The sequence below is a fragment of the Hordeum vulgare genome, chromosome 7H (genome assembly GCF_904849725.1).
Source record: "Hordeum vulgare subsp. vulgare chromosome 7H, MorexV3_pseudomolecules_assembly, whole genome shotgun sequence".
In the NCBI taxonomy this organism is placed as follows: domain Eukaryota; kingdom Viridiplantae; phylum Streptophyta; class Magnoliopsida; order Poales; family Poaceae; genus Hordeum; species Hordeum vulgare.
This window is the reverse complement of record NC_058524.1, coordinates 622,798,299-622,815,284: the sequence shown is the minus strand read 5'-3', so window position 1 is coordinate 622,815,284 and position 16,986 is coordinate 622,798,299. Positions and strand designations below refer to the sequence as shown.

General features: G+C 43.4%; 1 protein-coding gene across 2 annotated transcripts; it reads right to left on the bottom strand.

Moving 5' to 3' along the window:
• Positions 1 to 14,283: 14,283 nt before the first annotated feature.
• On the bottom strand, positions 14,284 to 16,307 carry LOC123409740 (BTB/POZ and MATH domain-containing protein 1-like). Of its 2 annotated transcripts, XM_045102601.1 has the most exons (3): positions 16,216 to 16,307; positions 14,752 to 15,899; positions 14,284 to 14,665 (listed from the first exon to the last, which is right to left on the bottom strand). In XM_045102601.1, the coding sequence occupies exons 2-3, from the start codon at positions 15,810 to 15,812 to the stop codon at positions 14,650 to 14,652; spliced, it is 1,077 nt and encodes a 358-aa protein (XP_044958536.1). In that variant the 5' UTR covers positions 15,813 to 15,899; positions 16,216 to 16,307; the 3' UTR covers positions 14,284 to 14,649. The 2 variants fall into 2 exon arrangements, with proteins under 2 accessions (XP_044958536.1, XP_044958537.1); XM_045102602.1 differs by lacking the exon at positions 14,284 to 14,665 and having other exon boundaries at positions 14,748 to 15,899.
• Positions 16,308 to 16,986: the final 679 nt, after the last annotated feature.

The window sequence follows — 16,986 nt, the reverse complement described above, 5'->3', positions numbered from 1 at the left end:
GATGGATTAGTCTACAAGTGATGGATGAACCCACGAATGCATCATCATGTGACAGGCCTGTAAATATATACCGTAGCAGTACCAGTGGGAAATGATGGGGCGTGGCGCCTCAGATTCTTGTTCTTGTTCACACCTCATAGCTGCACGCACGCACGCACGCACGTTTAATTACTGTCCACTTCCACTTCCACTTCCACTTCCACTTCCAACGTCGGAGATTGACTTTAACTCCTAATTTCATGAAAGCACCACGAGAATAGAGGGAGGAGGAGGAACGAGGCAACATCACATTTCATGAAAGCACGCAAACCCGGCCGGTGCGAGCGGGGATCTAAACCGATGCATGTCAAAACGGAACAAAAAGTCATATCAGAAAAGCCGAACCAACTTGAATATCTTGGTTAGTGCAATTTCTGTTTTTCAGTGTTCAATATTTGAGAAAAAAAATATAAAGTTTAATCCAAAAAAATAACTGTGGTTAAAATGAGAATACCTTGCTGAAAGGAAAAAGGATTAGAATCAACCTGTTCATTCTACCCACACGAAAACATGTTCAAATTGTGTGGCTATTTGCAGCTCTAGCGGTCGCTTAGCCGCCCTCATGATCGAGACGCCATCAACATCATCATCACATATCTTCGCACATTGGCTCTCAACCTAGCTCCAACGCTTCCTCCCCCACCATCGGAGTCGGATTAGCTTGCAGTTGGATGCTAGCCGCCTTAGGATCCTAGGACTTTATGTCTTTTCTTAACTTTTTAGGGCTTGTTGTGTTGTTCTCTCAGCGAAACTCTCTTGCTTTCTTTTCGTTTGCTACTATGTGTGAGTGTGTGGTGTCGAACTTGTTGGACCCTTATGGCTTGGTGGTTTGATTTTATATATAAAGCGAGGTGAAAGCCTTTTTTGGTAAGATGGATTGATAGGAGATGGTGGTGAAGGCCCTTGCAACGTGCGCATGCATGTGGCGCCCGCTCTGAGTGCGTTGTGTGCCCCCAGATGTGGCAATGCGGCTTGGTTGGTGTCTACGAGTTTAGATATTAGGCTTTGGTGCGAGGTTTCGGTATTCGGCTTAGACAATATGCACTCATTTATCAAGTGGTTAGGACTAGCGACATATGTTGCCAAGATGATGGCTTCAAACTTGTTGATGTAATTTTTTGTAAGGTCTTTTCGAATAATTAAAAAAGTGGTTGTATGCATCGCCCAGATGCAGAGACCGGGGATCATCCATTTAAAAATATATGTATATAACAATTTTCATTATGCAACATATCTTGTGAATCCCATGTATCCCTTGTTGGGGAACGTTGCATGGGAAATAAAAAAATTCCTACGCACACGAAGACCTATCATGGTGATGATCATCTACGAGAGGGAGATCGGATCTACATACCCTTGTAGATCGCTAAGCGGAAAGCGTTAAGAAACGCGGTTGATGTAGTGGAACGTCTTCGCGATCCAAATCGCCGCCGTCCCACGATCCTTCCCGATCTAGCATCGAACGGACGGCACCTCTGCATTTAGCACACGTACAGCTCGATGACAATCTCTAGTATATATAGGAGGAAGGAGGGGCTAGGCTTGCGCACCATGGGAACCTCCCTTGGGCTCGGCCGAATAGGAGAGGAGGAGTCCTCCTCCAATCCTACTTCGATTAGGACTCATCCCCAAGTTGTCCACCTCTTTTGGTTTTTCCACTTTTTACCTCATGGGCTTTCTTTGGTTGACTAGTCAGCCCATCAAGGGCTGTTGCGCCACCATCAAGTCCATGTGGCCCTCTTGGGGAGTGGTGGGCCCATCTGGTGGACCCCCGGTACCCATTCGTCACTTCCGGTACACTTCTGATAATGCCCGAAATCCTTCCGCGGAATCCATTATATCAATCTTCGTTTCCGGACCATTCCGGAACTCCTCGTGACGTCCGGGGTCTCATTCAGTACTCCGAACAAAACTTCGGTCATGAGCACCTACAACTCAACTATACTGAAACGTCATTGAACCTTAAGTGTGCAGACCCTGCGGGTTCGAGAACTATGCAGACATGACCTGAGACATTCTCCGGTCAGTATCCAATAGCGGGACCTGGATATTCATATTGGATCCTACTTATTCTACGAAGATCTTATCGGTTGAACCTCTATGTCAAGGATTCATATAATCCTGTATACCATTCCCTTTGTCCTCCAGTATGCTACTTGCCCGAGATTCGATCGTCGGTATCTACATACCTATTTCAATCTTGTTATCGGCAAGTCACTCTTTACTCGTTCCGTAATATAAGATCACGTGACCAACTCTTTAGTCACATTGCTTGCAAGGCTTGTATGTGATGTTGTATTATCGAGTCAGCCCGGAGATACCTATCTGTCACATGGAGCGACAAATCTCATTCTTGATCCATGCTAACTCAATGAACACCTTCGGAGATGCCTGTAGAGTACATTTATAGTCACCCAGTAACGTTGCGACATTTGGTACACAAGGCATTCCTCCGGTGTGAGTGAGTTACATGATCTCATGGTCATAGGAATGAATACTTGACATGCAGAAAACAATAGCAACAAAATGACACGATCATATGCTACATTTATAGTTTGGGTCTTGTCCATCACATCATTCTCCTAATGATGTGATCCCGTCATCAAGTGACAACACTTGTCTATGGCTAGGAAACCTTAACCATCCTTGATCAACAGGCTAGTCAACTAGAGACTCACTAGGAACACGGTTTTGTCTATATATCCACACATACATTTATGTTTCCATTCAATATAGTTATAGCATGGATAATAAACGATTATCTTGAAACAGGAAATATAATAATAACTATTTTATTATTGCTTCTAGTGTATATTTCCAACATCCCTTGGCACCATGCGGCAGCTTGGACCAAAAAGGGCTCCCTCCCCCAGGCCCTCCCTTCGCCCCCTCCGGCGACTCAAGGACGACTAGTGTTCCGCGGCCGCCACCATCCCTCCACCCCTTCCTTCCCTCGCCGCCATCAAACACGGCTGCCAGGAAAAAATATTAATTTTAAAAATTCTCAGTATTTTAAAAGCTGTATACGAATTTAAGTATATTCATTACATAAAATAATTTGAAACATTACCAGAAATTTGTTGTTCTCGTCTATAAAAATCTTCACAATTTTAAAAATTAAATAATTTACAATAACTCTTGTATTTTAGGAATGTGCGTATATTCAAAATATATATATAATAATTTTTATAATAAATATAATAAAAGTAAAAGAAACCACACACATAACTAGAAATAGATGTGCCTCATGAAAAGGTAAAAACACATATAAAGGAAAAAAACTGAAAAGTAAATTTGAAAATAAAAGTAAAAAATGAAACTAGGAAAGTCGCCAGAATCTAAAAACGAATGAAGAAACCACACAGACCAAAAGTAAATCTTTTGCACCAAAGTGAAATAATATCAAGAGTGGTTTTCCTTCTTTTGAACAAATGCCAGAAGTTTTTTTAGGCAAAGAAGTATAGGGAGTGTGGGTCGTTCCATGAGTGCCTGCTAGGTAGGTGGTAAAAATTTAACCTAAAATCTTAAAAGCGGTCGTGCACTAATTGAAGAGAACGGGTGGTCGGCTGGAAACCGCGCGGGCATGTGCTTCCCCACTCCGGGTGTCACCTTCACGTGTATTTATTTTGGTTTTTCAATTTTTTAAAAAGATATATCTTTCAAACTGCGCGTCGGAATTCAGATTCGTCTTCACTATTGGAATCTTCGCGATGAGATCTTTGAAACTAGATCCCGCATGGGTATGTTTTAAAAAAAAATTATGTCAACTTTTGGTGCTATATGATGCAACTTTAGTACTGCATTATGTAACTTTAGTACTACAAGATGCATTTTTTTTCTAAATCAGATGTTGAAGCTGTATGATCTAAATTCACATGAGGTTGCAACCTAGCAACCATGAAAACTTGATGTGCAACTACTTTACTGTCCCGACCAACTATGTAGTAGTCGATGTGCAACCCTTGTCCCTACTTCTGGATGTGTAGTTTTTTTTACAGTTGACAAACTCTGCCCCACCTTCCCTACCAATGATATGTGCAACTTAGTATGTTGTTTGAGCCAACTTTCTATTACTCGATGTGCAACTTCTTTCCCTTCCTACTTGTGGATATGTAGTTTCAGTTGATAGAGGCAACAAACGGAACGGAGTTGCACAAAGTCTGTTAGGCAGTTGGCCGGACCAACATATAAAGTTACACATCTCACATTCATGGGGATAGTGAAAAGTTACATATTCATGAGGGTAGTAAAGTTGCATATAAACGGGGCGTTAAAATTGCACACCCCACTAAAGGGATGGTTCAGGGTGTTAGTAGGGAAATTATACATCCATGAGCTATGAGGGATAGTTGCACATCATTGGTAGACAGTTGGCGGTGACGGTATCCGAAGTTGTACATCCACTGCTAGACAGTTGGCCGATGCAGCGAACGGTGAAAGCACAATCAAAGACAGGAGAGAAGTTACACATGAACTACTAGAGAGTTGGCATGGGCAAAACACGAATTTAAACATCTCACTAGAAGGAGGTAGCTAGTTTTGGATGGATGTGTCATTAGTGAAAACTACGTTTCCACGTGATAGGAAGAAAGTTGCACATCCACTGCTAGGCAGTTGCACAAAACGGAGGTTAAATTACACAGAAAAAAATTCATTAAAACATACTCATGCCGGATCTAGTTTCGAAGACGTGGCTTTTTTAAAATTCAGAAAGCCTAATTAAGTGCATTCACATCTGTTCACGTGGTTGGTTTGCATTTTCTTTTTTACTTTTTCTCACACATGTTCAATCGTATTCACGTTTTCTAATATGAACTCAGAGGACAAACTGTTTTCTATTTATAGATTATTAAAGAGATAAAATATTTTCTTTTATAGATTAGAGGACCAAAAGTTTCTAATTTTAACTGTCCGCTCAGGACGGCTAGAGAGCAGCCGGCCACTCGATAGACCAATAACTGAATTCCTTTTGGGCCTAGTATAAGAGCTTCTAGCATGATAATTAAAATCCGACTTGGCGTTTAAGGAGCCCAATGGTGCCTTCATAACGGGCCAGCCCATCCTAAATACTGCGTGTTATGTTTGTCGAAGCTTTTTTTTAATACAGTACAAACGCAAATGTTTATATACACGTGCATACATTCATCCATATGAATGCACACACGTACACACATTCCTTTTGAGTATCTCCGAGAGACTGAGCCGACACGTCATCTTAAGATTTACGAAGTCATCGTACGCGCCTCGTCGTTGACGGAAACATTTCCTTCCAGTGAAAGCGTATCGCCGGAAATCCTGAAATAAATCTAGAAATAATGCAAGCATGAGGACTTAAACCCCGATGGGCTGGGAATACCGCTGTCCCTCTAACCATCCAACCATAGGTTGTATTGCTGTTTGTCGAAGCTTCAAGCTTCTAGACAGTTTTTTCTTTGATCTTCTCTTTGTTTTTCCACTTGTTTTACGCAGTTTTTTTTGGACGACGGTAAGTGTTGGCTAGCGGATAATTAGAAAAGACCCACTGGCTCGTTGATCATTAGATAAACAAGCTAAAAACATTCAACCTTTTCACGTAAATAGCCACTCCTTTGCAACAAGAGTGATGTTGCAGAACACTCTCTGCAACAACCAGCTTGTTGCAATCGCCCATGCCTATGCTTTTTTACTTTTTATAACATATGATTTGTTGTAGAATTTTTCACAACATAGATCTTGTTGAGGTTTTTTTTTATTTTTTGTAATAGAAATTTTGTTGCAGTTTTTTTTGTAACTAACGTTTTGTTCATGAATGGCGTCATCATAGAAGCCATCAATGAAAAAAATGACGGATCACCACCTCATCCGAGCTCGACACGACTTCATCGCAGATATGCAGCTTAGTGGACCTCCAAGGTGGCTCGCCAAAGGTGAAACCATTAAAGTTGAATGAATCAGACAGGGACAACACCATGAACACGCCATCGTACTTAAAATCTTGCACCCCCATGACTAAGACATCGAAGGAGGAAATACCTTCTATCCACGAACCACAAAACCAGCACAAGACCCACCATCTTCCAAATGTCGTCGATGAAAACCACAATCTACATCCACTCTTGGATTACCTCCCAACCTTCGCGTCGATGCTGGAGCAAACGTCATCGCAACGATGGAGCCCGAGGACACAAGTCAACCATGAGGATGCCGCTGCCGCATTCACATCGTCCTTGCTTGAACAGACTGATTTCTAAATCCAACTCCAACCATAGGACCGATGGCCTCGTGAGGGAAGAAACCGAATAATCTTTATTCAATGCCGCCGAAGCTAAGACATTAAACAACCTAAAAACATAGACTACAAAAGACTAAAAACGATCCACACAAATGGATGTGGCGACCCCCCCCCCCCCCACCATCGATGACCGGGGGCACCGGCGGAGGGGAGTCACTAGAGGACGACACTTAAAGATTGTCCTCTCCTAGGGGCGGCTAGGTTCCAGCCGCAAGGGACCGTGAGGAGAACGATTAGTAGTAACTTTGTGCAAATCTAAAAAAAGGGACATGCTAATGAGTCATACCAAGCTAGACTGTTAATAAATGTCAAAAAAAGCTAGACTATTAATAATTGTCTACCTACCATGGGGCCCTCGCCACGGCTATATCTCGAGCACTTCCTATTCAACGCTTCAAGCGCATGTTACAACATATTTTACAAATGGGTGCACACACTCCTTCAAGCCCACCTTTCCCATTTTCCTCCTTTTTAACACCCAAAAAACTGCACGCCTGGTAGGTTTCGAAACTGCAATCTAATATTTTTATTTCCTTTTTTTTGCTAATTGAAGAGAACCTTTTTCAACATTGAGTAAAGTTATTCAGATTTAATGATTGCTTTCCAAATTGAGGAAATTTCTTAAAAAATTGATGAAAGTTCTCAAAATGTATAAACTTTCAAAAACAATCAATGATCTTTTTGTAAAATCGATGGACCTTTTCCAATGTTCATGATTTTTCTTTTCGTAATCTGTTAACCTTTTTTAATTAAACATTTTGTAATTTTTGGTTATTATTTTCAACTGCGATCGACGAACAATGCTAGGCTAGCCCACAATCTTGGCACGTGAGCACCAGGGAGCCTCCAAGCGCCGAATAGGAGCTCCCTATATGACGCTTAGAGTGAGATATAAACCAGTTCTGCGAAGGTTCTACAGATAGGTGTGAATTGGTTTGTCTCAAAAAAAAAAGGTGTGAATTGGTTTTAGAAAGTACCACTTTGTTTTTGTTTCTGTCTTCTCTCTGTTTATTTACGTCTTTCTAATTTCATAACTATTCATTTTTTAATACTTGTATAATTTTTTAGTATACATTTTATATTTTTTTGTGTACAAGTGGAGCAATTGTTTGATACAAATTGAACATTTTCTAATATATGATTAAAAAAATTCAATTCAACGTTTAAAAAAATCAATACAATCCAAAATAATTTAAAAACACACATTGAACATTACTTTGAATGGTACATGTTTTTGAAAAAATTATGTGAGCATTGTTCTACATTCTAAAAATATTATTTTAAATAAGTGTTAAACATTTTGTAACACCGGCTAGGCATTTTTTGAATGGTTTTTTTTAAGTATGTCAACATTGATTTACATTTTATAAATAGAATTTCAAATAAGTGTTTAACATTTTATAACACAGGTTGAAAAAAATGACACTAAATATATTCTAGTTATGTGATCTTTATTGAAATTTTGATGACATTTATTCAAAATATATCCTCAACTTATCTTTGAAATGCATAAATGAACATTATTTAATATGTTATGGAAATTCTTTGATTGGTACAAAAACATATTAGAAAATTATGTGAACATTGTTTATATTATCTAAATACTTTTAAAAAGGGGGCCAATATATTATTTTTGAAATAAGTGAACATGTTCTAAATGTCCGGAAACCCTGCCTCACTCCATTTTTGTTCCATCTCTTCTTCTCTGAATCCTCCAAGTCCGATCGAGTCCGATGACTCCGGCGACCATGTCGAGCTCTTGCAACCGCTCCGACTCCGACCTCGAGGTCGATGAGGAGCTGGCCCTCCGCATTGCCCTCGACAGGTCGAAGATGTATATGGGGACAGTTCCGGATCTGATGTCTCGCCTCTCCTCCGTCGGCGCGACGCAAATGGCGACGTTGGTCCCTAAAGGCTCGCGCGCAGCTCCGCGAATGTTGCGCAGTCCGCGCCTTCCCCATGTCGTCCCCTGCCCCCGCCGGCTAGTTCTCCCCCACGTGAGCAAAGGTCAGTGCTTGTGCCCGTCTAGCCGGCCCGGACGCACATGCTGGAACCGGAGGCGCACACCGCACGCTGGAACCGAAGGCGCGCTCTGCACGCCGCAAGAGGTAGGGAGCAAGGGAGAGGGGCACGGTAGAGAAATTTGTACGCCTCTACCACGGGTTTCCGATGGAGCCTGATGAGGACAAGCGGCTCCTTGCTTGGGTCTACACGGACGCTCGGCTGCTTTGCCGAAAGAATGTCAAGGCGATCTGGCTCACCATTGAGCAATCCTAGCACGAGGCCATGGAGGCAGCGACGGAGGCGGCTCGGCTGACGAACCTCATGCAGCAGTAGGAAAGGGTCATGTGGCGGCTGAATGTTTCATGATCTACGTAGCTTTATCGATGTTGCATTGTTTAATATGTATATGGGAGATATGAGGCACATGGATGTGAACGATGCGGTTTGAGGAGTAACCACTCAGAGCCCGCGGAGGCGCCCCGACGCGTCCATGGCCTTTGAGGGGCCGGGTTTGCCAAGTCTGGCTTTAGATGCTGTAAGTACTTGCATCTACATGGCACGCGTGAGACGTTGCATGATGAATTAACGGGCGGCATGGGCGTTCCACGATGACTGGCTGCATCAAAAATGCGAATTCGCGCGTTAGCATTATGGTATTTTAAGGCTTGCTATACTCTCCTTGCCTCCGTTGATGTTCTCAACAAGCGAGGATGCAATTTTCAGATATAAAAAGCTCGTGTCACCACGAAAACTCATAGTAGTGCTCGTCCTCGCATGCTCCTGGTATCTATGTTCGTTCGTTTCTTTCGGGATCAGAGCAAGAGGTAAAATAAAACTGGGTTGATCTCACCAAGCAATCACGTAACGCCGTTCCATTTAGAACCGACCAGGGACGCCGTGACCGGCCTGTACCGTAGGTACGTCACACAAGGGAATACACACTGGTAGAAAAAGAGGCTTCCGTCCAGCCCCATAAGTCGCGAAACTGTAGGAACCGCGACTAATGAATTCTTTAGTCGCGGTTTGGAAGACGAACCGCGACCAAAGGCCTGGGCCCAGGGCGCTCGGTGGCCAGCTGGTGCACGTGAGGGGCTTTAGTCGCGGTTGGCCAGGCCTGGTCAACCGCGACTAAAGGTCGTTGCGCGCGGGAACGCAAAAACCCGTCAAAAAACCCTTTAGTCGCGGTTGGTCTGGCCAACCGCGACTAAAGATCGTTGCGCGCGGGAACGCAAAAACCCGCCAAAAAACCCTTTAGTCGCGGTTGGTCTGGCCAACCGCGACTAAAGGTTACCCTTTAGTCGCGGGTCGGCTCCCCAACCGCGACTAAAGGGTGGGGGGCTATAAATACAAGGGCCCGAACCGTCGCCTCCATTTCTCGTCTTCTTCGATCTCTGCCGCGCCGAAGGCCTGCCGCCGTCGTCCTCGCCCTCGACGCCGCCCGCCGTCGCCCTCGCCGCCCGCCGTCGCCCGCCGTCGCCCTCGCCCTCGACGTCGCCCCCTCTCGCCCACGTACGGCGCCGCCGGCCGCTATCACTGGCCTCCCTCGCCCACCGCGCGCGCGCCGCCTCGCTCGCCCGCCCTCAACGCCGCCGGCCGCTATCACTGGCCTCCCTCGCCCACCGCGCGCGCGCCGCCTCGCTCGCCCGCCCTCAACGCCGCCGGCCGGCCGGTACTGCCGCGCGCGCACGCGCGCCTCTCTCAGTTCTTAGAATTTGTAAAAACTACGGAAAAAAGTTTGTAAAAACTACAGAAAAAAGTTTGTAAAAACTACTTGTAAAGGTTTTGCATTTTTTATAGCTTTCAATGGTATATTATTTGCCCCATTGTAATAAAATTTGTAACCGTAGAATATGTGAAACTCCTTCAAAATTAAAATAAAGCACAAAAGAAATAAAACAATACAAATTAAACAGAAAACGGGTTTGGGGGGGGGGGGCTACCTAAACCTGCGGCGGCCTTTAGTCGCGGTTGGCCAGAAGAACCGCGACTAAAGGTCCTCCGCCCCGACGGCCGCCTGGTGCCCACGTGGACGGGCCTTTAGTTGCGGTTCTTAAGCAACCGCGACTAAAGGGGGGGGGGGGGGGCCTTTAGTCGCGCCTATTTGGTCGCGGTTGCGCAACCGCGACTAATGGCAGTTGCGAACCGCGACCAAAGGCCCTTTTTCCACCAGTGACAGCATGTTACGTGGGCCTTCCGGACGTGTTACAGTGGATGGGGCTGAGCTCTTGTTGGAGATTCATCATACAGTACTAGTCATAATTGGAAGATACATCAATAGACCATCTTGCCACACCACGTAAATTACTGTCTGAAGTCAAACTGAAACATAACAACGGAGCCACCGCAAGTCATTACATGACAAACTTGTTTGCATAATTTTTACTCGAACAATTCATAATTCAGTTCTAGCCACGGCTACCGAGTCCCCAACATGCACACAGGAAATAACACTCGGATGACAGAGAAACCCTCACAGCTGCACTCTGTCCAGGTTTCTTGTATATAAGAATGTTTAGCATGACATTTTTTGTTGCAATATAGGTACATTTGTTTTGCGACATGAAAGTTTTAAGAAAAATATTTTGTGATATGACAATTTCAGTATTTCTTTTGCCATCTAGTACAAATTTTCGGTATGAATTTGCCATGTTACCGGTCCAAATTTTTATTGATTTTTCGCATGTCAAAATACAACTGTTTCTATATTTTGCCTACATATAGACATCTAAAATCTGTTAATTTTCCATGACACACATACATGATTTTCTTATTATTTTGCCATGAATTACAAAACATCTTTTATAATGTTTGCCATGACTTTTGTATAGGCCTTTATATAGTTTTTGCCATCGGCACGACAAATTTACTACTCCCTCCTATCCAAAATAAGTGTCATGGTTTTAGTTCAAAATTAAACTGAAACCATGCCACTTATTTTGGATCGGAGGAAGTACTTGTTTGTGTTTATTTATTTATTTTAAATCATGCAAATTTGTTATGTGCTTATTATGTACCGACGTTGTTAGCCTTGTACTACACGTCTAGGAGTAGGAGAAAGTTAGGGATTCTCTCTTATCTCTTTATCTTTGTATCCCTTCGTCTCTATCTCTTGTAAACTCTTTCTATGGTTAGAGATTCTAACCAAACCAACATGTACTCTACTACACAATCAACATAAACCTCGCGGGCCTCCTGTTTGGAGGTTGAGACGTCTTCACCAAAGTTCACATGTTGTACTTTACCTTGCTCATCCTTCCTCATCCGAAGAACTTTACATAGTATGCTAAAAGTTGAACCGACACCGCTATAATTAGCAACTAGACTAACAATCTGTTCACTCCATGGTAATTAGCGACATTATTTAGTATACCTGAAAAAATGTGGGGCTGGCACACCTAAACGCGAGCATGTGAGGGTAAAAAACTTGACTTAAGTTTCAAGTTTATCTTTAAAAACTGGCTATGTTTTATCAGATGATTATGTGCATTATGTGTCCAATTTTTTTAAGTTCAAATTTATGTTTTTAAAACTTGACTATGTTTTAGCAGATGATTATGTGCATTACATGTCCAATTTTGGTTGTTTAAATCTAATTTGTGTTGAGATCGCCAAAATTTTATTTTTTTTACTCCGCTAAATTTAAGAATTGGCCTAATATGGTTGGCGAAGCTACAGTTCCATCGGAAGAATCACATCCTGACCAAGACGTAGCAAACCTGGCAGTAATCAGATTGGAAGAAAAAGTCGTCACATATCAAAGTTTATGAGCGCAACGTTTTAATCGGGGATACGGTAAACGTCTACACGTAATTTACCCGGCCACACTATGCAGTCCGTAGACTTACACGCTGATTTACCTCGTCCTGTGCCAACAATACATATGAACGGTGCACCTACACAACACGTCGTTTTCCCATTGGCACATATATCGTGAGCAGGCGAGGTCGTGTGCTCAATCGCCACACTCATCCTCCGGCGGAGGATGCTATTTTTTTTTAGATGGGCTGGAGGCATAGAGAAAAATAGGATGCAAAGTTTTCATAAGCATTGTTTTGTTGCTATGCTTCTAGATATAAGCACTGAAATACGAAATGTCACTAAGATTACCAAATTGTAGATTGTCAGACTTGCCTCCATAATTGCCACAACATGGAACTGCACGGTACTAGGACTAGTTGGATCAGTCTTATGACCAAAACCAACATCGACGGGAGGAGGTCCAAATGCAATTGGAGCAGGACCAATAGCAATGCCAGCATGGTCACCAACAGCTGCTCCATGCTCCACAACAATTGGGGCTTGATCAATGACAAATACTCCATTGTCAGCAAACAGCTGACCATGCTCGGCAACAAATGGAGCTGGTTCTATAAATAAATTTGGTTTTATGTAACAATGCAAATTAATTCTTCGCCATGAAATGAATTCTTCAACTATGTTATCAACCTTATTTTGACCTATCAGTTCAATCATTTTCATTCTCATGCTAACGTGGTCAAACCTGTTCACCCTGCTTCTGTAGTATATAAAATCATTTCTTCTTTAACCCTGGTTGCACTGACTCCACCTTCAAATTATAAAAATTAACTATATCTAGACGCCAGACAAATGACTAAGTTGAGCATCAAATTTTGTATGCACAACAAACCTAAGCAACCATCACTTGTCCATCTGCAAGAAACAACATTATCTCTGATGACCCTTCATCGGAATAACTGAACTTTTCTGACACCTAAAACTGAATTTTGATACGTTAATGAACTTTGAAATAACATAACTTTATTGACACAAGTGTTTGTGCTTTAATCATGAACCCTAACTTTCAATGAATTACAAATCCTTTTGTTTGTGTCAAGCCTTATACCCACATCAGATCTATCAGTAAAGCACATAGAGAACTGTTCAAAGCCATGCATATAACTGAACTTTTTGGACACCTTAACTCAACTTTGAAATAAATGAGATTACAGACACAAGTGTTAGTGCTTCAAGCCTGAACCCTAACTTTCAATCTATTACAAATCTATACCCACATCACGTACATCAGTAAGACACACAAACAACTTTTCAAAGCCATGCAAATAACTGAACATTTTTACACCTAGAACTGAATTTTGACACCTTACCTAAATATGGACGCCTTAACTGAGGATGGACACAAATGAACTTTATTGACACAAATTTTAGTACTCCAATCCTAAACCGAAACACATATCGGATCCTGTAGTAAGATACACAAACAAGTCTTCAAAACCATGCCTTTTTGTGTGTTATAATATTATTTTCAGCAATTAGTTCTGAGATATGTAGAAGATGGAGAAGGAGAATACAGTGACATGGACATGGAGCATATCTAAAACATGGAGACGGACGAGATCTAGCACCGGTCCTTGGACATGGAGTACAATAAAACACGACCACGACAGGATTACCAGTACATGGAGGAGATGGAGGACATGGACATGAAGGAGGAGAGCTTACCTATGAAAGGCAGTGGCGTGTACTCCATCGAGTGCCTCATATAGCGCTCAGTATCCCCCACACGAGCTAGCGGGCACGATGACCAAGTGGGCGCCACAAAGACATGGTACGAACAGAGTAGCTGGGCCTGGCGAGGCCTGGTGGGTGCGGTGACCGGCTGGTTCGTTATGCCCACAAATAATGAGTCCAAGATCGAGAAAAACCAGAAATAAAACCATCGAAAATTGAAAAACCGTCTATGTGGCATGCTAAGTCTGTAAGTCAACAACAAATTGCAATGAACAGAAAAATGAAATTAACTCTACTTAAAATACCAAAATGTTCAACGCCAGAGGCATACTTCGCTCAAGGCCGCTCGCCAGTACTCTGAATCTTCACAAGCAATCAGTAAAAAGGAAATTGTTAATGGTATTGTCCAGCGAATGCGCATGCCCAGCAGAGGGGGAAATGAATATAGACATACAAATTTGACTGACAAACAGGGCAAATTAAGGGGAAAGGAAAATGACCATAACTTGTCATCTCTTGTTTTTTTTCTCATAAAAGGGGTTTCTTAACAATTTAATTAAGGAAACCACTAGGACTTCGTTCAACGTTCGAAAGGCTAGCTCGTAAAGTAGAATAAAAAGATCCACACGGAGGCAACACACTTGCATGAAAATTCCACCCATAAGCACAGATGCTATAAACCATAGCCAACAAACGAGAAAGGATAATTTAGATAGCAATTCGTCCGAAGCTAGAAAATGTCATCCATCATTGAACCAGTGTGAGAAATGGCACCCACCCCTCGACCTGTTAAACACGTCGGCTGCTGCGCCAAAGAGTCTTCCTAGATCGAAGTTGAAGAGGCTTCATTCCCTTTTCCTTCTGCAATGACAAATACAGTAAGCAACGGAAGTGAGAAATTCACACGAACACAAGAGCTATCCATCAATACGATGATGAAGTCCTACTTAGCCGGCAACACTCCAAGGATCATGTCCTTCATAAGAGAGGGGCAGCTCCTGCACAAGTGATCAAAGCCATCGGTGGCCACCACCGCCCTCAGGTTGTCCGGATACTGGAGGAATTCACAACATGCCTTCTTCAGCCCATTGCAGCCGTGCTGCTCGGCAAGCATCAGGATGGTCGTTGCCGTGCTCATATCGAGGTGCTCGCACAGCTTCTTCTCGCACATCGCCCTGAGTCTTGGGAGGTCATACCTGTCCGCTGCAATGAGCAGGTGCTGGAGAAGGACGCCTTCGTTCTCATAGGTACCCGGTGTAGGCAGCGAGCCGCCATAGATGAACCCTAGCATCGCCTTGAACACCGCCGCGTCCATGTCATCTACCTGTACCACCTTCGACGTGCCTTCGTACATGGTGCCAAAGAGTGCCGCTCTGAACACAGCCGATCGGGCAGCGAGGATGCACCGGTGGGCGGCGAACGTCTCGCCACCGACCTGGAAAGCCACATCAGAGCCATTCCCAGACAGGAGAAGGTCGGTGAAATTCCGTTGCATGTCACACGGCGGCACAATGATGAAAGCAGAGGTATTGCATGTCTGACTTAGGACCATGACGTCACACCGGATGGTGAAGCTGTCGTCCTTGAGGTGCTTGGATATCTCCATGTCCTGCCTTCTCACGGTGTTCCCTGTGAATTCGAATATTTTGTCACCATGCATACATTCCGGCATTTGCTTGTCGGTGTCGTCAACAAAAGTGAAGTCGGCCAGCGCCTTCACGGGCTCTGCTGCAGCGGGTTCCTCTTCAGTGTGCAGGGAAAGGCCAAGTGATATGAAGCCGGTGTTGTGCAGGTTATCTTTGCCATTCGGGTAGTAAAAGATGAGCCAGCGATGGCCTCCGACTGTGAAGTAGCGGGACACCAAGACTTTGCCCTGTGGCATGTTGCTGGTCTGTGAGTGGCCTTCGACCACAAGCAAATGGTACCCACTAGCACCGGCGGTTGCCGGGGAGGTTGAACTTTTCAGGAGATTGCCATTAGCGATGACCGATACACCAGCGAACGACATGATGGATTAACCTACAACTGCGTGTGCAACCGAAGGATGAACCTATATATAGTGGTGGAGCTAGTCTTTGATAACAGGGTGGTCCACCTAGAAAAAATTGACAACAAATGTGACATGTAATAAACATTATAACTGATAGACTAATATGGTCTTACAAACACATTAGAACTCTCATTCAAATCACAGTTTTGCATAAAAGAAGCCTACATTCTTCAATAGTTGTCGAATAAGAATTTACCATTTATCAATCAATGACAGAATTGAACAAAAATGATGTGCTAAATTAACCAGTTCATGTTCATGTACTGTAGTCGATCGAGTATGCACAACACAACAAATCAGCTAGCAATGAAGCTAACCGCCTAACCCTAAACCAAAAAATTGGGGAATTGTAAAATGGTACCTCAAATCAGACTAAGCCAAGTGTCGGGGTGCAGAATAGGCGGTGGGTGGCTGCCGCCGGCTTGCAGGGGCGCCACGCGGCGGGGCAGGGCAGCGGGGTCACGGCCTGGGGCGGTGGCGCCGAGCGCCGTGCAGGCCGAGGGCGCGACGGAGAGGCAGGTGCCGAGGATCTGGGAAGATGGGCGGCCGGCGACGAGAAACGGCGGCAAGGCGGGCAGAGGCGGTGACGGGACGGCCGGCGGCTAGGTGTCGGGCAGGTTCTAGCGTCTTGCGTGGTGTCCTGTGGAGGGAGCTCCTATACGGCGCCCCCGCTGGGCCGGCCCATGAAGCATCTCCTGGCGCTCCGCTACAGGACCTGAAAAAAAATTCATTGATTTTTTAAAACGTGAACTCAAAAACGTACATTAAAGTTTCATCGAATTCAAAAGAAATTAATGATTACGCAAACAATTTCACTGATTTTTAAAATATGTTCATGGATTTTCAAAAAGTTTACAAAATTCGAAAAAAGTCGGCGTTTTTTGGGAAAAAAAGTTAATCAATTTTTTAAAATAGTTCATTGATTTTGTATAAAGTTCACGAATTTTAAAATATATACACTGATTTTCAAAAAAAAATCAACAATTTTTCAAAATAGTTCATTGATTTTGAAAAAAGTTCACGAATTTTAAAATATGTTCACCAATTTTTAAAAAAGTTCACCAATTTCAAAACAAATTCATCGATTTAAAAAAACAGTTCATTGATTTTGATAAATGTTCACGAAATTCAA

Coding starts and splice junctions, on each gene's coding strand:
- LOC123409740 (XM_045102601.1), bottom strand. CDS start 15,812: ATGTCGTTCGCTGGTGTATCGGTCATCGCTAATGGCAATCTCCTGAAA.